Source organism: Siniperca chuatsi, linkage group LG5 (assembly GCF_020085105.1).
Source record: "Siniperca chuatsi isolate FFG_IHB_CAS linkage group LG5, ASM2008510v1, whole genome shotgun sequence".
NCBI classification, from domain to species: domain Eukaryota; kingdom Metazoa; phylum Chordata; class Actinopteri; order Centrarchiformes; family Sinipercidae; genus Siniperca; species Siniperca chuatsi.
Window position 1 is genome coordinate 19,679,775 of NC_058046.1, and position 20,877 is coordinate 19,700,651.

A 20,877-nucleotide genomic window follows, 5' to 3' on the forward strand; every position below is an offset into this window, starting at 1 on the left:
GCGTTATTGAACAGAGATCAGTCATGTCTCCTGTCCAACCTTTACGCAGCTGCTTAAAATTGACAACTGGAGTGCCAGTTTGGCAGGCTGTTTAACTGACTTAACAACACACACACAGACGTTTGTTTCACTATCCCTGAGGGGACAATCATTGACATAATGCTTTCCCTAGCCCCTTACCCTAACCTTAACCTAATTGTAACCTGTACCCTAAAACCAAGTCTTAACCCTCAAAAAGCAGTTTCTACCCGGGACATAAATTTTTGTCCCCATGTTGACACAAGTCCCCATGGGTTAGTGTGCATTCAGATTAAAGTCCCCACCGGGATATAAGAACATGAAAGACACACACACACACACTGCAAAGTTACTACTCCATTAATTAATTAACCTCTCATACATACAGTACACACATAGACACAGTTTTGTTCTCTGCTCCTCTCTACTTTTTACTGTTTTCTCTATTATTAGCTTTCCTTTTGCCTCTTTCAAACATTTACTGATTTCTCTTTGATTTCTTGTAACAACTTTTCTTACTTTGGTGGGAAAATATGACTACCTGGCAAAACAGAAACAACTTAACAGACTAAACTAACTTAAATAAAAAGAGTCAAACTATGGGACTATGTGTGTCTTTCTGTGCTCTTCCTTGACTCACACTCACCACCCCTCATCTCTCTCTTTCTCCATCTCTCCTGGTGGGTGTTAAGCGAGTCATGTCAGGGGATTTGTGTGTGTCCTCCTTCATCGCCCCATTACTCCCCCTGGGGGGGGCGCCTGCGCCTCCCTCACCTCCGAGAGTCTCCCCCTGTGCTGCTCCGATGTGCTCTGCTGCCTCTTGAAGAATCTCCCTGGCGACTGTTGTCACCGCAGACGATGCACCATCATCCCCTGCGTCCTGCTGCCCGTCGTGATGGACCACTCGCAGGATGCTGGACTCCAAAGTGTGGTACTCAGAGCTAGGAGAGTGAGAAGACGGGGGTGAAGGAGATATGAATGGCTGCAGGGCAAGGAGTGATGATTGTGAGGCATTTGCATAAATACAACTCCCCTTTGGGTCATGAGTGATGAACAAATGTAGGCCTGAAATACACACCCAAACATACTCTCAGTCTCATTTTTGCATCAACAAATACAGTGTTCTCAGCCAGAACCCACTGTGTCCGCAAATGTTTGTGGTCTGTGTGTGTGTGTGTGTGTGCGCTTCAGTATCACCTGTAAACACATTAATTAGTGTTGGTCCGGTGAAATATAAAACATTCTAAATTCACGGAACCCACTCCCAGGTAAGATTTTAGCAACTTCCCTGGTGTCTCATCTGTAAAGAAGTTAAGGATTAGCTGAAGTTATCTACAAACCGACCTGGTGTGTGAGCTTTGACATGATTTGCATATGTATGTAAGTGTGTTTACCTATCTAGCAGTCCATCTCTCAGCAGAGTGAGTGAGAGTTTTCCGGTGTGATGAAGTTTCACGAGGTCTACGTCCTCCCTCCACAGCAGCGAGCTCTCACAAATTTTCGCCCTCCTCAGATACCTCACCGTCTCCCCGGGCAACACAGCGTCACATCGCCGGCCGCACAGCACAGGCACACACACTCCACCTGACGGCTCCTTCTGGAGCACACAGACACAGAAAGTATATGTAACCAGATGCATGTCAAAATGAAAAAAACAAAAAAAAAACTGACTTGGAATCACAAAGTTAAGCAATTAATATGTTTTATTTGATTAGATAAAGATGTAAAATATAAATGCAGTATGTTATGAGATTGTTGCATATACAAGTGCACCAAAAACTATACAATATTTAGAATACTTTATTTTACAATATATAAGTTTTACCACTACAGTGAAAGTATCTTTGTACAGTGAAACAAAGTGGAAGTGGCTCAAACTTAGGAGCATCTCAGTGGAACAGATGAATATCTACAGTGAACTGAAAGGCATTTTCATAGTGGACTGTGTTTAACCTTCTCTGAGCATTTTGTTTTTCCTACTGCCAATCCACTGTTTAGCATATGACATATTTGCCATTGTCAAGGTAGCCCTTTAGCTTGCACTGAATGCCAGCTCCTTTTTATTTTTTGTGTATTACCATACAAATAGTGGTTCATTGGGCAAACAGCCAGATAAAGCCATAACAATGTTCCCAGTTTTCAAATGACTGGTACTGTGAAAGATGACATTTTTGGAAACAGTGCAGTCCTCTGAAACAAGAAAAGGAAATTTGCGCAATGGCTACCACTGTATATGAAACGTTAACACATTTGGGATTTGGGACACAGCGCAAGTTTCTAAAGTGAGGGCTTACAATATACATTCACAAGAGTTGGTTCAACTTCTAGGTGCTGCCAAGCTCTGGTAGGACCTCTGCCTATATAGATAAAACTGACTTGACTTGAAAACTTCAACTTTAACCATCTGAAAAAGTTTGGTTTTCACATGTTAAGCAGAAAACACATGCACACAAACAGACAGAATTAATGTTACCTGGCCGAGGTGCAGTGCTAAGCACAGTGTCGCGGCCACAGTGTCAACATCTGGCTCTGGTCCGCCTAAAACAGCATGGATGGGATCCTCTAATGTATCTGCCTGGAAACACACACACAAACATACAAGGCTGTTGTTAGGTGTGTTTTTCATTCCTAAATATGCTCGACGTGACATCATTCAGTGATACTTAATCCCTTTTTTTCCAACATCCAACAAAGGATGCAGGGGACTGTACTGTAAATCACTGTTTGATTTGATAGCTGATCCAATGTAACTATATCACTTGAAACTCCTTGAGCCAGCATGACTGTGTTAGATGACTGCATCAGTTTGAAACCAACAGTATGCATTAATAATGAAAAATTGTTGCTGCAAGGTTTAGCTCATGCTTGAAAGAGGATACAATTAAATATGCACTACACTAGAAGCAAAATCAGTTGTAACAGCGACGCAACAGTCTAAATTAGTGAGAGAAACTTTTTCACTGCTAACTCAGAGTAACACACTTTATCAGAGAACTGATGAGTTCCATTAATTTCACTAAACAGTGCAGACAAATTTAACTCATTAGGTTAAGTGGACATTAATGACAGCTTCCTTACAGAGATTAAATGTTCATCTATGGGTGAAAAAGGCAGAAAATTAAGTTTCTCCCTTCATTTATTGACTGGGAGTCTTTGTATTAGATTTTAATAGAGCAGATATTTTATGAAGCCATTCCTGACTTTCATAGCCTGATTCCAGCATTGGTATTTAAAAACAGGTATTTATGTACAGTTAAATGGGGGCCACGCATCAAAAGGTCAGGTCTCTTGACATTTGTCTTTATGAGAAAAAAACTAATAAAACCTTTTAGAAATTCCAAACATCTTAATAGAAATTAGCAAATGACATGAATCCTCATTAATTACATTTACTGAAAGTAAAAGGAAACACATTTTTGCAATCAAAAATCATTTTTTGGTAATTGGGAACAAAATCACCCTCAACCATCGACATCTTGCTCTGAGTGTTCTGTGTTCACTCTGTAATGTTATATCTAAACCAGATAAGCTGACTCACTGCCCTGAAGCCTGCGCCATTAATCAAGAAGCAAAATGTGGATACAATGAATATCCTGTCTATCTGTAGCATATCTTAATGGGCTTGTAGGATGCTCTGATGGGAGAGGATGGAGCAGTGAAGGGGAAGAAACACGCTTACAGAGACAAAAACAGGTAGGAAGCATTGACTATTCATGTTTCCTGGCTAGATTCTTGCAGGTAGCCCAAATTGGCAACCTTACAGTCACAAGCCCAGTTTTTCCTCTAAGCATCTTTAGAATGAGTTCCTCCCATCACAGTGAACAGTGAGTCATTTCTTTTTATTAATGACAGCACATAATTATTGTGAGAAAAATGCTGTTGCATCATAGAGGTGCCAACATCTGAGATTTACACAACAGTCAGCTCCTGCAGAGCCGTAAAGCTCTGTTCATATTCAAGCAATGTTGTTGGAATATGAAATGTGGAAATCAAACAATTAGCAAACACATATATCATCAAAAAGATTATATTTTAAGAGGAATTTAAAACATTGAAAGAAAACCCACTAATTACCTGCACGTGGCAGAGCTGTTAAAACGGCAGCAGCTGCTACTTTCTTTGTCTGTAGGTGGCGATACTAACACATCTGCAGGTCTAGGATGCTGCTATAACTTTCCTATCTTATAGGTGATGCAGATTAGCATGTGTACAGTTGGTTTGCCAGTGACAGAACAACTTTCCCTTGTGGACAATCTGCAGCTGGCTAGACCTTATTGAATGACAGTGAACTGTGAATCAGTTATAAGCCAGTTCCATGAGAAGCTTTTCATCTAAAAACAAAGGAGACTAAATTTTAACTGTGATGGATTGCCTATTTTTAAACAGATTTCAAGTCTCTGCCAGTCATTTTCTTACTATACAGAAACTAATGGAAGTCAGTGGCTGCCTTGAAAGTAGAAAATCAGTCAGCAGTAATGTAAATGTGTAATGGGTTAATGGGTTAAAACATTCAAAACATGCAAAGACTGCAATGACTTATTAACTTTTATTTAATTGGGTAATCCTGCTTTCTCAAATATCATCCTGGAGGCTTAGCTGATACTTAGCACATTTGTTGACATGTCAAATATATACTGGAGTCTGGTGATTTAAGGGAGCTTTATGGCAGGGATAGATGAATAAAGTACTGGTAGTAATGCATATGGAATGGAGTTAGTGTCTGGTTTCTGTTCATAGGGCCTCACCATCGAGGCCATGTAGATAAATTAAATGAGGAGAGAAGAAATGAGGGGCCAAAGCACAGAGAGGGAGGGGAAGAGAGAGTTTAGAGGCAGTTGATTAGACTTAGAATGAGAAAGGAAGGAGTGTAGTGAGATTGGAGGAAGGAGGGCAATGAGTTCAAAGAGGCTTAGGAAAAAGGGGGCTGAAATATAGGGAGTATGGGCAGCAGATTGATAAGTCACACATGTAGAAGAGGTGGGGGGGAAATTAACAGGGAAAAAAGGGGGATAGACAGGTGAAAAAATATGATAGGGAGAAGAAATTAGATAAGAGGTAGTGAAAATGTGAGGCAAAGAAAGGGAAGGAGAGCACTAGGAAGAGGGAGCTGAAGGGAGGAACAGAAAGAGGAGGTGTGAGAGAGAGAAAGAGGAGTGGGGGAAGAGGTCTGCAGCTGGTTCCTTCATAGTAGGGAGCGAGAGAGAGGGAGAATAAATCAATACTAGATAGAAAGGAAGCGATGCATTAGCGGGAGAAAAGGCCACTCTGTCTGTTACACTGCAGCACTGTGCACACAAGCATGCATTGGCCATCTGATATCCTTCAATAGGAGTGCTCTCCCTATGAGCTCTATCTCCCTGTGTCACCACATTCAAGCCTTCTCCTCTCCTCTCCTTTTTCGGTCATCGCAGGCCAGGTTCGGATGAATCTTTTTTAGATCCTCAGCTGCATCAATGTATATTTTCAGCCAAATACCACCCTGAAATGAGGAGATTTACTCGCTTACAGTAATTGCTCCTTGTATAAAAGCTGTTAAATACAACCTTTAAATGTATTCTGAAATAGTAAATGTTTAAATTTGTGGTGTTTTTAACCATTGGAGCAACTGGAGCCTGTCCAAGCACATTAGATTGAAGCCAAGGAAACACTTTGACCAAGTCACCAAACCATCACACACGAGCATTTCTACTAATCACATCTATGGGAGTCTCAATTACACCGCAACTGCATGTCTCTAAAGTGAAGCACCCAGAGGAAGCCCTCTTAACACAAGCCAAATACAAAAACTCCAGACAGGAAGGACCTGGGCTGAGAATGAGAGGCAGCCATTACATAATCTACATCTATAGATTTACACTTTTTGGGATTTTTTCATTTTCATTACATCTAATGCATGCCTTGCTGTATAATTGACACCATTCGTATTAGAAAAAAGAAGAAAAGACTTGGTGATTTGTGTGAAATATGTTTAGTGGAACAAACAAGTGAAGAGGATGCAGAGGACAGTGTTAGATGGAGGCACATGATTTGCTGTGGCAACCCCTAAAAGGGAACAGCCAAAAGGAAAAGAAGAAGATGTTTAGTGGAACAATCACCATGTTCTTCACACAAAGAAAGAAAGGCAGTTTAAAAGGACACTCCATTAACTCATGAAAGATGGTATCAATATTCTGATGAAGAACATGTCAGTCCACAAAAATGTTTGTTTTGTTTTTGTTTTTACATTACCTTTTGGTTCAGTCATACTAATAAATACTTTTAAAATGATTGCACTTTCCTTAGCCAATCTTCCTTTTCACAGCAGGGGGGCCTAGAAAAGCAGTGAAGGCAACTTGGAACTCTAATCTAGCAATTCGTTTTACGTCTCAACTATTATGTGTTGTAGTAAACATTTACTGGGATGAATAGTAACAAATGTTAGCACACCCTAGACACACATAGGGTTTGAAAGTGACCTATTCTTTTTAAGACTGAATGATCAAACTTTGGTACTAAGCACAAAGCCAAAGCCAGAATCAAAGTGGTCCTAAAAACCCTTTTTAGGTGTGTGTGTGTGTGTATTAGTGTGCAGACTGAGAAGGACAGATGGCGGAAGTCCACTCAGCACATTGCTTCAGCTTTATGCCAAACGATGGGAGAGTGAAGGAAGGAGAGCCGTGGAGCTATACAGAGAAAAACTAAGAGAGAAAGAAAGACAGGTTCAGTAAGCACTAAGAGCCAGGTCAATTAGAGGTATGGATGTTCTGGACGGTGGCCATCCAGAGAGTAGAGAGAGAGACAGGGAGAATGACAGAGAGTAGATAGTGGCCAGCAAAATAGTGACGCATCAAAGTTTATAAGGGAGAGAGATAAAGTGTGTCTGTGTGCACAGGTGTGTGTGTGTGCAAGAGAGAGAAACGGTTAACAATCATGACATGTGTTACACTTTATCTGCAACCTCCATGACACTCATCAGTTGCCCTCCTTATCACTCAATTACCCTGCTGTGCTCTGATCTGCGGATTTGCTTCTTTGATCTTTTCTTCTCCTCAGCTTTCCCTACGTTTACATGAAGTACATCCCAGATAAAAGCTCTTATCCTCTTTAAATTTCATTCCAGACAGGCTGTTCATATGCATGTTTGTATTGTGCTGACAGACACCTGTTACGTGAATAAACTGAATATTCTGAATATTGTAGCATGGCTGAAAATATTATTAATTAAGAGAATAAAGCAAACACAAGCATCTATACTGGGTTATATCAACAGTGTATGAAATGTTGTAACAACATATCGGTGTACAAATCAACACATTTTCTCTAGTATCCCTTTAATTAAAAATCTTTTAGTTCATGTTATGTTCAACTTCAGAATTTCCCAACATCAAAAGCATGTTTTACTATTACTAACTACTAAATCAGCTTTTGTACACATGAACACCATCACCTATATGTTATTACCTAAATGGCCAGGAAGTGTACAGTTTGGACTTTCTGAGCTTTGACATGCTCAGACAATACACGTGCCTATACCCTGTGGGTGACTAACAGTACAAGGTACATAGAGATTGCATATACTCAGTCTTCATCTGCTGAAGAAGATTAGGTGATATGATTGAAAGCTCTTAGAAAAGCTACTAAAAAGACTTTAAGGTGAGGCTTTAAAGTCAACGAGGTCAAGAATGTGTGTGTTCAGCTCAAAACCTTTGAAAGATACTGTCATGGCCATGCACTGCAGCTAATAATATGGTCATGCCATTTAAACAAGCACATGTAGACAGAGCAGTTTTAGGGGCCCTATAGCCCATATAGCCTCAAGGCATGTGCATCATCCATGAAAGGCTCCCTGATGTGAACATCTGTGCAAGTGTTGCAGTGCCCTCCTGACAGACCAAATGTATACAGGCCAAGACCAGAAATGTAGAAAGAATAGAACCACATACCTATAATCTATAACAATATGTAAGTACATATGCCCCAAAGGCTCCACAGTCATTGAATCTATATAAATTAGGTTGTTTAGTATTTGCATGAGGCTTTTTTTAATGTGTGAACAGATATTCACTCCTGGATCAAATGCAAATTATGAGTCAGTATCTGCAGAGCAACCAGATAGCAGGAAGGACAGCCTCTGGCTAAACTTGTTGATGTCACGCCTCCCCCTCATTAAAAATCAGCTCCTCATTCAAACTCACACACTTATGTCCCTGTAAACACAACGAGCTTATTGTATAGGGCCAAACACGCCTTCCTTTTCCCCTGTACTGTCATATTGTCGATCTACAGGTGCTTGGGGGACCGAAGGGACGTGAGAGGCTTTTGCCGTGAGCTTTTGTCAGCAACAGGAACGCAGCCTGTAGCACAGCAGTATCAGCCTTCCCGTCATGGTCTCCTTCATTACAGCCACAACCTGGTTTTAACGCCGCTGAAGGCTCTCAACTCACCCCGAGTCTGCTCTGGACCCTCCGCAAATACTCTTCCATGTCGGCCTGCGTCGCTACGGTGTCGCTGCAGATCTCCCCATAGACCAAGTTTCGACAATAAGGATGCTGATGTGTGTGTGTGTGTGTGTGTGTTTTGGTTCGTCTTTTTCTCTCCGCTTCCTAGTCCCCCCGCTGCGCTCGCACTGCAGCACTCTCTGCTGCTTGTGTGCGCCGTCGGTCCTCCCCTTCTCTACGGGGTGAACCCACAACACCGAGCAGTGGGTGTGACGGCAGGAAGAGGAGATCCTACGGAGGCGCGCGCAGTGATTCAACCGCGCTCCCTGCAGTAGTTACTTAGTATCTGTTTCCACACATTTTTCTATTTTGCCGCAATATGATCAAAACCGCAGCCAGAATCAAAAAAGTGCACTGCAATGCTTTTCCATTTCCGGTTTAAGTGTGTGTGACAGGAAGCACTTTAATTAATCGGAAAGGTGACCATGTGAATAACAACCAGAGAAGACGGAGAACACCCAACTCTCTCTCTCTCAATTCATTTCAGTTGGGCTTTATTGGCATGGGAAACAGATGGTAACATTGCCAAAGCACGTGTAAATAAAAACATAAACAGAAAAAATGTGCCATTAAAATATATAGAGATAAGTAAAATAATATAGTAATAATAATAATGATAATAATAAATATTGTCTTGCGGTTTAAAAATACAAATACAAGTAAGTGAAAACTACATAAACATTGCAAAAAAAAATTAGGAGTGTGTGTGTGTGTGTGTGTGTGTGTGTGTGTGTGTCATTCATTGTCCCTCAGGTTGTGGCATATTGATACATATTGGGCAGCAAGATGTGCCCTGTCTCCTTCTCCTGGGAGTAATTTTAATTTTGACAGGTCATTTAGCTTGGGTCAGGGTGCCACTGGATTGTTCTTTTTATATATTAGTCTCCCCAACATTTGCTGAGCTGCCTTTGAACCCCCACTAACCCCCCTCTGTGCAAGTAAAGCCCCTTGGGGCAAATTGTGATTTGTGATATTGGGCTATATAGATAAAACTGACTTGACATTATACAGTATATGTACCATATCCTGGAGTAATGCTACCTGGTCCCAGATGTTTCCATGAGTCATTTAGTTTGTGCTAGTTAGACTGAACACAACTTATTTTAGGAACTGGATCATGCAAGCACAATATAAACTTAAAACAAGACAGGGTCACAACATTTGATGCAGAACCTGCCTTTTTGCAGTTAATCAAATTACCAGAACCCACTGACATGCGGTGAATCTGGAGCTTTCCGGGGACCTGGGGGTCTGGGACACCTTGCCTGCTTTGTCATGTTGGCAATGCAGCATTGTCATGTGTACTGTAGACCTCGACTACCAAAATGAAATTCTGCGTAAGTTTTGGACTGACCCCTAGTCTACATAGTGGCCCTGAAAAGAGTAACTGAAATGGGATGTTACAGTTTTTTACACTAATTTTTCTATACTGAGACCACATTTTCAAAACTGTTTAGACAGTCCTCTTTACTGACATGCAGCTTGGTACAACTAGTCAACCCTGTCTTCTGAATTTGGCCACAAGTTTTCCTCCACATCACACCTTATGTCCTCTCTTGCAGTACACCTGGCAAAGAATCTTTTTGCATGCCTGATCCATCCCTGGCAGTCTTCGGCAGATATGTCCAGACACTCAGCATTCATTGTGTCCAAGAGGGACATCTGATCATGTGGCTGGTAGTCATAAACTTTCCACCTCCACGAGGAAAATAATTCCTTTATGGGGTTTGTTGAATGGAGGATAAGGCCTCATGTGCTCCCTTTCCTCACCTGGCACCAGTCTTTCATACTCTCTAAATACACAGAGGTGGTTGAGTTTGAGTGATAAAACAGGTCATGAAATTTGAAAGATGTGGTCATTGAATGCATTTTATGTCAAAGCAATGAAAAGTGATCCACAGCTTAGTCCACGTTGACTTCTTCTGTGCTGTGAAGAGCTTTGGAAAAGTGAACTCAGTATTGAGAAATGTCACCAATTGTAAAAAACTGTAATCACAAGATCAGAATAGAGGAAGATTATTTTCTTACATGAGGTCAGAAAAGGACAAAAGACAAACTTTTAACTGGAACACACATTAATACATTACACATACAGTAATACTCAAACACGTTTGTGTGTGTGTGTGTGTGTGTGTGTGCCTTTTTCACTGTTACTGTCTATGGCTTTTAGTTCAGCACTACATTTGTTGGACTCCACACAACTCTCTAACTGCAGTAGGTAATATGAGCATCTCTAAAAGATGTTGTGGTTTCCCATTTGTGGTGAAGGCAGTGATTTTACAGTAATGGAGGCTGCGTTAGTGCACTGTCAACGTGGGGAGCCAAAAGGACTTGTACTCTTAGATCAGAGTCAAGCCAGACATAATCAATATGACTTCCGATCACAATCTTCAAAATAAAACCTTTGTTTATGATTTCTTTCAAAGTAATACAGTGGGTGCACCAGAACACTTAATCCAACTTTTGGTGTGCCCTCTTTCCCCAAACATGGCTTTGTTACTTTTTCCTTTAATTTGTAATTTATTTCCCAGGATGCCTTTCAAAACCCCTTAAAAAATAAGCCCGAACTTGCTAAATTAAAACTGGCAATATTAGGCCAAGGAGAGAAAGCAATAGTGACATTGATGGTGAGAGCAATATATGAGCATGTTATGAATATAGGCTACAAATCTTTCAGATTTGTTAGGGCTGTTTTCAGTGAGAACACCAGCAATGTGAAAGATATATATACAAGTTAGAGGGCCAGAAAATGTATGGAAGGGGAAGCTCCAGAGCCTTCCTTGATGTCCCTCTAAATTAAGTTACAGAAAATCAAACAGATAGTAGCATAGTAGCCATTCTCAAGGAGGAAGGATGTGTGAATTATGGCAAACTGTGCAAGGGTCATATTAGTAGCAGAGCCTACAGTCCTTTCTTGCAAAAAATACTAAAGGAAAAAAATAGAGCAAACGTAGAGTTCCCCCTGTTACTTTCATCATATTGCAAATTGCTCTTCACTTTTTCTCATCAAAACAAACTTATAACAGTAAGTTGGATCCAGTCTAGTCAAGTATCTTGCTCGTGTGTGTGTGTGTGTGTGTGTGTGTGTTACGGTAATGTTGAGAAAGACAGAGAGAAAGAAAGAGAACAGATGATCAAGCAGGACAGAAGTGCCCCAAAAGTTTAGAAAGCACACTGTCACTGCTCAGGTCTTGCCTGTATAATCCACTGACATCAGTGTATTTTTTCAGTGAGTGCCTAAATGACACAAATTAAGTTAAAATAACCAGTACCAATACCAAAATTCCTTTTCACGTCTTTTCTTTATCACCAACAAGGCAGGATTTTGCATGTGCTTTTCATAATGCACATTTTAATCCCAGGTTTATCTTTTTTGTCATTGTCAACAGCAGATGCAACAGCACCACAAACTACAGTCTAAAGATGAGTATAGAGTTGTATTAACACCTCTCTGACACAGTTAAAATTAAAGCTCAAAACAGCATTACTTGTTGCAAGTCTATTGATTTGGATTAACTTGTACAGGTATTCCTGTTATTTTGTCCACCCCTGTAACATTCACATTTACAATATGTTATCACCTGACATAGCTCACAATGATGTTGTAAATTCAAATATGTATTGGTATGCCATGCAGACTCTGGGGTGCAATGTGAAATTATTCATTAGGTTTGGGCAAAATAAAGGAAAGCTCATGGCCAATAACTATTCATTTTGTTCTGGTGTAGTTTTATTATTATTTTTGTCTTATTATTGTTCTGGAAGTTTGAGGTCAGAGAGTTTGGGAAGAATGCAAGACTGAAAGCTTTATATGCAGTATACTAAGTTTGCCACTGTGATGAATGATGGTGATATAGTTTTACCTGCTGACTGAGATAACTGTTGAAGGCAACAGGCAGACACACTGCAGCTTTGATCCATTAATGTTCCTGCCTGCTCGCTCTTTTATGGGAAAACAGAAAGAGCTGTCGTATTTTGCCTCTAAATAATTTCCCATTACACAAGTAAGGTTTACAGCGTCTGCACAACAGTCCTAAACTGGTTTAATTTTCCATTGAAAACAATAGGCCTCGCTAATTGATTTTAATGGCTCTCTCCGCGACGATGCGCCCCTTATGACTTGGAGAGAGGTCTTTAAGATTATTATTATTAGTATAATTGCCATTACCCCCACACTTTCCCTTTGCGAATGGGAGACAGAGAAAGAATATCTTTGCCCTTAAGCTGAACAAATAATTATTAGAGACAGGAAACAAACAGACGACCGTCACTCACACGCACGAACATACATGCACGGACACACACACACACACACAAACGCTCCACCTTAGACTAGACCCCCTCCTGGCGACCCTCATTCCCTCCGCCGCCCTCTTCGTGCAGCGTGCCGCTTGTAATTTATGCAAAATTAATTGATACATCTTTTATAATTGATGTGCTGTAAACTTAATGAGTAATTTATGTAATTAGTCAATTAAGGATAATTCCAGCATATGTTCCATATGCCCAGAAGGTGTGCTTTACAACTAGTTATTTGTCCAGGAGTTGGGTGCAGGCGAAGACTGCCGTAGACTACCTAATTAATTTTGTTATGCAGATCAGCCACAGTGTCTATTTAACGGCCCCCTTTGTGAAAACAGATTTAATATTGATCTTTCCCGGGCGTTTAAAGAGGATGCTTTTACCCGCGCCGGCCTCTGAGGGCCTCAGAGTTTCAAAACTCATTTTTCAGGCGCCAGGAAAACAATTATACAAAAAAAAAACAACAACAAAAAAAACCCCCACAAGCACAACAACGACTGTCTTTATTTAGCAATGAATATATAAATGTTAACTCTTTTTAAAGCGAAGTGGCACTAAAAAGTGATTTTCCTGGCAATTACATGATGTCTTTAAAATATGCTCTCCGTCGATACAGTTGACCTTTTGAGTGGGCTTGAAGGACTGAGACATAACGGCAGAGATACACCGGCTAATTAATTGACACAGTTTTGAATATTCATACCTAATACAGCGAGCTTGCCCTTAATTACATTGTTGGACTTCTCTCTTAGGAGGCTAAATCACGGAAGGCTTAATTATTGTAATGTATTCGTTGGCCCACTGGGGCACCGGGGAAGACAGGAGCCGTCAAGGACCCAGTCATGACACCTGGCTAGAGAAAAAAAAAACGGTACGGGGAGAAGCTTTTGTTGTTCTCCGCTGAACAGAATTCAGAGCAGGGGATGAAGTTTGTTTACATCCTTGTAGGATTCACCGGAGAGTGTTTGAACAGACAGACAGCCGCCGGACTCCCCTCTCAGCAATTAATCAACAACAGCGTCTCTTTCTTTGTGTGTGTGTGTGTGTGTGTGTGTGTGTGTGTGTGCGCGTGCGTGCTTGTGTAATTGAGAGCAGAAGAGTAGCGCACTGATGATTGTGCGCAAAAGAAGACATGATTTATTGTTTGCAAAGTCTGAAAGTGCAGTCGAGCAAATTTAACAAAGAGGTTGTATTTATATATTCCATTCTTTACTATTTATTTCCTCAAGTGAAATTTGCTAAGGTGGCAATTCAAATCCACATTCTCTGTCATGATTATTTCAATCATGTTATCTCAGCACAACATCTTGATTTTAAAAACAGGCAATATGCTTTCAGAAATGTGCATGACAGCAATCTTTGTATGCAAATCAATGGAGCCTTCAAACACCATAACATTACACTCTGTAGTATATTCCATTCAAACTGATTGCTTTTTGTTTTACCGGAGAGGTCAAAGGTCAGGGTCAGCTACAGAGGAGCATAGCTACTGGGGATATAGCGACTTGCTGAAAGACATTTAGAAGAATTGTCCCTTTAAACACAGTTTAGTGGTTAAAACCAATCACCCCGGTTATTTTCTGTCCCTGTGTACTTTACGCAGGACGCTTTGATTGGCAAACAGAAGATTAGAAGCAAACGCGTGTGTTAAACGCACCACCCACCCCTCATTTTTATTCATTTCTTTACCCCGTCTCTGTCTGTCTCTTATTCTCTCTCTCTCTCTCTCTCTCTCTCTCTCTCTCTCTCTCACACACACACACACGCGCGCGCGCACACACACACACACACACACACGCACACACACATACAGCCCTCTGCTCTCCCCTGACGTGTCCCCCAAGTGTCTGGATAATAGATAATAGAGCCAGCGACCTGCGGGGGTCTTACAAAAACGGCGCTTGGCGAGTGGGAGCATCGCACATGAGGAGAGGAGCACACACCACACACAGACAGCGAAGCAAACTGGCCCCTCACATCCTTCAACCGTCGCGGAAACAGGGGAAAACTGAGAGGACCTCTCAACTTTTACGCACAGACTGACTTTTACGCACAACGACAAGAGCATAATTTGACAGAGAATAGTCTTCAGAAGAAACTTTCTTGGGATGCAGGAGCCTCTGAGGGATCTTATCTGACAGCAGCGGGCCTTTAGTCTACACCGCATTTATCGATATTACGAAAATTGACCAGCTTCTAATCTGATGGCTCAGAACTTTGGAACAGATCCGTCAGATGGAGACTGATATGAAGACTGTCAAGTTAGCTCCTTAAAATATAACGTTTCAAATATAAATTTAAAGGCTGTTTTATTTAAGAATTCAAACTTCAAGAAAACAATAACTAGTTATGCCTCGCCCTGGGAAGAACTCTTACAGCGACCAGAAGCCCCCATACTCCTACATATCACTGACAGCGATGGCTATCCAGAACTCATCCGAGAAGATGCTGCCTTTGAGTGACATTTATAAGTTCATCATGGACAGGTTTCCCTACTATCGAGAGAATACCCAACGGTGGCAGAATTCCCTGCGACACAACCTCTCCTTTAACGACTGCTTCATCAAGATCCCTCGGCGGCCTGATCAGCCAGGGAAAGGCAGCTTCTGGGCTCTGCACCCGGACTGCGGTGACATGTTCGAGAACGGCAGCTTCCTGAGGAGACGGAAGCGCTTCAAGGTGCTGCGCGCTGAGCATATGGCCTGCAAGAGCTCCTCGATGATGCATTATTTTCACCATCACCACCACCACCCGGGCAGCAAGATGGGCACAGCATCCAGCCACCATGACCACTCACCCGGCCCGGCAGGCACCGTGGGTCGGCTCCCTCACTTTCAGGGTTACGGGGGCATTACTTGCGCGCAGCCCGGCGGGTTTAAACACCCATTCGCCATCGAGAACATTATAGGACGGGACTACAAGGGCGTGATGGCCAGCGGGCTCCCCCTCACCTCGGTCATGCACCACCTGGGTTACCCGGTGCCCCCGCAGCTCAGCAGCGTGGTCAACTCCATGTGGCCGCACGTCGGGATGCTGTCTGAGTCCATGGGTGGCGTGCCCGTGCCCGCATCATCCGAGTACGCGCCCTTCAGCATGTCAGCAAAGGGCCTGTACCACAATGCCAACGGGCAAACCCTGCCCGCAGTTCCCGTGCCAATAAAACCCACCCCATCATTAGGACCGATGCCCGGTTTGACGGGGCTGCAGTCCGGCCCGGCCCAGCTCTGCTCACCAGCCTCAGTGATGGAGAAAAGCGATCTGCTGGAGGGGAAAGGCAACCCTCTACACCCGGCTCTCCTGCTGTCCTAACCGGGTAAATTGCGGGTCATTTTTGAAAAGTAACGCCAACAGGAAGGACATTGTGATTGAATAGGCCTATCAGTAACATCATAGTTTAAGTTAAGTGCAGCTGTAGGAGAGTTGTAAAAATTAAGGTTAACATTGTACCGTGTAATGAATTTTCCATTAGACCCATGTTGATTGAAATCATAATTTATTTGCACAATTTGTGAGGGCATTTACCACATACTGTAATGTGGCACTGATAAATACAATCAGACAAGTATACGCTAAACCCAAAGAAAGCTTTGATTTAGGAGACAAACAATTCCAAAAGCAAACCAACAACTCTGTTTATATTTTTTGCTCTTATTCTATTTATTTTATTTTAATATATGAAAGGCCTATCGGCTAAAGACAATTAGGCCTGTTGCACTTTTTTGTGTGTTACCTAGCGGTGCATTGAAAATGTTATGCTTGTATTATAACACTATTTATCTGAGGATATTTATAAAGAATTTAAAACCGCATCTTCTTTGGTGTTGTAGTTATTTATTCGTTTTAATTTCCACACTTTGTTTGGGGATCACTGTTTGCACACACAACTTAAGGAAAACACAACATAGCTACATTCCATAGACTCCTGCATCCGTTTAGATTAAATTACCGTGAGATTCAACTATGCTGATTTTAGCGTGTAATAACTTCTCTACACACAATTATTGACTATTGTTACAAGTGGTGCTCATATCACCTCTACAACAGGAAATAACAGCACAGGTCATTGTAGCCTAGTTGCCACCAGTTGCTCTATGAAATGCGTAATTTATGACAAAATGACTATAAAGTTATTTCCCTTAATTCATACCAGTACTTTTCAGATGCAACAGATCCCCATTTAATTGAGACCCCTATGAATTAAAAAAAAATAATTAAACCACATTTAGGCTGTAACTGTATAGTGGCCATACAGTAATAATGATAAGAGTGAAGCCTGTGATCATCCTGTAATTTGGCCATTTTTTACTGAATCAAAACCTAATGACATGAAAGTACTTTGAGCTTTTAGGACTCTGGACTCACCCAAACAACTTGAACACCCAACTCTGGTTTGATCACAGGTGTGTATATTGAATATTAAACAATTCAGCAGGAAGATGGTGTAAATGTTGTATTTTCTCAAATTCATAATTTCAACATGAAATGCGAGTTCCCCAAATTCAAGAGATAGGCTACATATGGAAAACTTTGCCTGAGCCAAACTTAACTCAGAGAGATCTTTAGCTTAAACTCGTGCTATCATCTCCCACATATCATCATTATGTGCACACATTCATGCAAGTGTGGGCACCATGACATGAATCACATCTGGAATGGGCATATATGCTAATGCATGTTGTTTCCAGGAGAGGTGTATATGATCTTCATAAGATGGATGTGAGCAGTCGACACTCTGGGCTGCAGCTTCACAACTTCAAAAGCAGGCAGGGCAATCGGATCAAGTTTTGCTCTTTTGTTTCCTCTCTTTAAACGTGGCTTTGAAGCTGCTCCTCTCCAGCAGCACAAAGCGCCAGGTTCAGCCCACTGAAAATGACTTATATTCAACCTCCCGTCCCCTGTTTAGCATCCCAAAGGCTCCCAAAGCCGACACTATTGTCACACCAGCCTCTGAACAAATAATTGAGATGCACCAGCGGAGGAGAGGCGTGGGAGTGAAGAATTTAAACCTATTTGGGTGTCATTGCTAACGAGCAGAATACATATAACAGTGATTGCCCTTATCTTCTTCTTCCTCATCCTAATCTTCTTATTTTATCCTGTTTTCTATATCTTCTATCATTATTTTCTTTTTTGTATTGAGACACAGTTCAGTTTTTGCTAGCTCCCTCTAGTTTTTCTCTATTGCACATAGATTTCCAAAGGTTATCTCTTCTTATCTATTTCTTTCTCTTATCTACAAACACACATTTTCACACACACTTTCACTGCAGGGTGTCTGTGATTCCTAGTTAAAGGGAAATGAAATTTCAATGGCATGACAAAAGTGTATATGTGATAAGTGTGTGCCTCTGCCTGTAGGTGTGTGTGTGTTGCTTTAATTCCCTGATCAGCAGGCCTCAATGTCTTTAATAGCCCTCACTGCATTAGTGTATAATTAAATGCCACTAATTAAGACACAATAAGGGGAGTAATAATGCAGCCATTATTACCCTCCATGATCCTCTGTCCTCACAACACCGTAGTTAGATGCCTCTGGAATCATAATATCACATGAGGTGTCCTAATGTGCACATGTGTTTATGCACAGGCTAATAGTGCAGTATATTTTTAATGGTAGACACTGTGCTGGTTGTGTCAAAGCACTTAACAACATATTTAAAATAATTTTCAGTACAAGTCTCTGGAGCAAATTGGAAAATAGAGATATAAGTCTTAGATGCTCTTATTTTTGTAGGTATGCAGGTTCCATTACCTTGTTAGATCTCATCCTATACCTGGCTGTGTGTTTCTGTGGTGTGGCAATATAAACATTTTGTTTGATGTGTTGATAAGAAACACAGTCTAGGTAGTGATGTGTTTCTACAAAATTTGATGGATTGAATGTAATTCTTAGGAGAACTTGAAAGTTATTTGTACCATCACCCAGGCATGCACATTCTGGACAACATTCTGAGTTTGTGTAGTAACAAAAAATATCCAACTCAAAGGTAATCATCTGATATTATTGATTCATTCATTTGCAAAATAATCCCATTTCTTGTCTTTACACAGAAGAAATAAGCCAGCCCACTTAATGCTTCTCTTCACTTTGAGATAACAGCAATCAGGAAGTCATCAAACTGAATCCTCTTTGAGTAATTATAGTAAATAAATGAAAAAAATAAGTACAGAGGGTTGTTTCAGTGTCGCGTCTCACTCCAAAATTAAAACCACAGAAAACTGCAAGTCTTCTGTGTTGGACTGTCATAAAGCAGTTACACTGTCTGTTGTCTACTTACTCAAGTGATTTCTTCTTAAAATAATGATGAGGTTTCATTTAAAATGACGTGGACTAATTAGAAAATGTAGAAAGAGAGAATCTAGTCTTCTATCATATGATCTGATGGTGTCTCTTCTCCAGATATGTAAAACCTGTAGCAACTGAAGCCTGGAGACTTTTTTTAGACTCTTGACATCAACACATCAGCTTATATTAGAAGGTGTTCTAATGTAACACAATGCTCCCAAAGACCCAGAGTCAGAAGCAAAGGCAATTTCAAATTTGTTTCAAAACTACTTACGTTTGATTACTATAGACTTTCCAAGCATACAACATACAAAAGTTAATAAATAATACTGAAAACATTGATGACTTATGGCAAGGACAACATTCGGTAACTTAGTCTGTGCACCAGCCTATAAAATTAGTTTTGGGTCAAAAACTCATGTATCCATTACAGCAACCCTAGGATTAGGAGGGCTGACAGTGATATGATGATATTTCATTTAAACAACACAAATATAATATTACACCATATGACAAACTGTTAGCACTAATAAAAGTGTACGGGACATTAATATGAGAGAACTCTGTATTCATGGAAAAACTGTTGAAATATGAGTTTAAAATTATTAATAGGAGTCTTATGAATGAATAAAACATTTAGGTCAGAAGTGTTTCACTGTCAGCCCCCAGAAACGAAACGTTACAGTCTTGAATAGACGATGATACATTAGTGGTAATTACCCACACTTCACAGGGGCCAGGGTGGCAAATTCTACATGCGTTTTTCTTAATGACCAGCAAGAGCAGGCCATCATAATGAGCAGCTTAATTCATTGATCTGATCTGCCGTTTGCACTAACTCAAGCACACTGGCACACGTACACATTCACACACACAAACATGAACAACCTTAAATATTATTCTTTGTTTCAGACAGCAGCCTTTTATTCAATGTATTGGCAAGATCAGATAGCAGAAATTTGTTCTAATTTCTTTAAACCTATAATTGCCATACAAGGATGCCTTGTTTGAATGATTTCAACAATAAATGGAGACATTATAGCAACTATTAACTTTGTTAAACAATTTTACCAGAGAACAGAAATCTGTCTATCAAATGGACTTCATAAAACTCTCATTATTAAAAGTTAAAGTGCATCAAATTGTTTCATTATTTAGAGGATTAGAATACAGTCTCTCTCACTACTGGAAATTGGTTCAGGCTTCCTCACAAAGAAAGATAAGAAAGTGAGAGTGTGTGACAAAGAAAAAGAATATGCGGCAAGAGGAGACGGAAAGGAAGAAAGGAAGGACAGTGTGAGAGAGCAATGTATGCTATACAAGGTCATTAGGGCTTCATACCCTCTTACAGAACTAATGAAACTGTAATATTCTTAAGAGGTTTCTTCCTGCTCCAAATTTGTCAGATTACAGGATGACTGCTGACCTGCTAATGCAGTCTGAGAAGATCTGTACATGAGGACCTTGAAACAGACAGACAGACAGAGGAAATGGCTAAACCACCTAATTATACAAAAATAAATCATAAGCAAATTATGTAAATTGAATTGAACTGAATTGAAAGAGACAGTGACAATAAATACAATATGAAATTCCGCTCAGTCCAGCGATTCACATTTTTATGGACTGGCTGTCTAATTTTGTTTTAATCAGGAAACTGTAATGACACAAGCTCCGAACACAAGTGTTCTTTTCTTTTTTAATGTGGAAACTCAAATTGCATTATAAATAAGAATGCACTGTAGTGTTTTTGAGTAAAACATCTACAAGAATGTACACACTTTTTAATAAAGA

General features: G+C 40.7%; 2 protein-coding genes across 21 annotated transcripts in view; one reads left to right on the forward strand and one right to left on the reverse strand.

The window, feature by feature from the left end:
* LOC122875889 overlaps nucleotides 1-8,839 on the reverse strand; it is a 41,107-nt gene extending 32,268 nt beyond the window's left edge. For 16 of the 20 annotated variants that reach the window (XR_006377933.1, XM_044195531.1, XM_044195528.1 and 13 more), the window contains exons 1-4: nucleotides 8,442-8,837; nucleotides 2,492-2,593; nucleotides 1,413-1,615; nucleotides 793-959 (exon numbers count right to left, since the gene is read on the reverse strand). Coding sequence is in view for 19 of the 20 variants with exons in the window: in XM_044195531.1 (XP_044051466.1) it covers nucleotides 793-959; nucleotides 1,413-1,615; nucleotides 2,492-2,593; nucleotides 8,442-8,480 (511 nt within the window). In the remaining variant the exon portion in view is untranslated. Of the gene's footprint in view, nucleotides 1-792; nucleotides 960-1,412; nucleotides 1,616-2,491; nucleotides 2,594-8,441 lie in introns of all 20 variants that reach the window. The other 4 variants (XM_044195518.1, XM_044195517.1, XM_044195516.1 and 1 more) reach the window with 2 other exon arrangements.
* A 5,797-nt stretch (nucleotides 8,840-14,636) lies between these two features.
* On the forward strand, nucleotides 14,637-16,599 carry foxb2 (forkhead box B2). Its single transcript, XM_044196268.1, has one exon. It carries the CDS (start codon nucleotides 15,147-15,149, stop codon nucleotides 16,104-16,106), a length of 960 nt encoding a protein of 319 aa, XP_044052203.1. The 5' UTR covers nucleotides 14,637-15,146; the 3' UTR covers nucleotides 16,107-16,599.
* The last annotated feature ends 4,278 nt before the right edge of the window (nucleotides 16,600-20,877 follow it).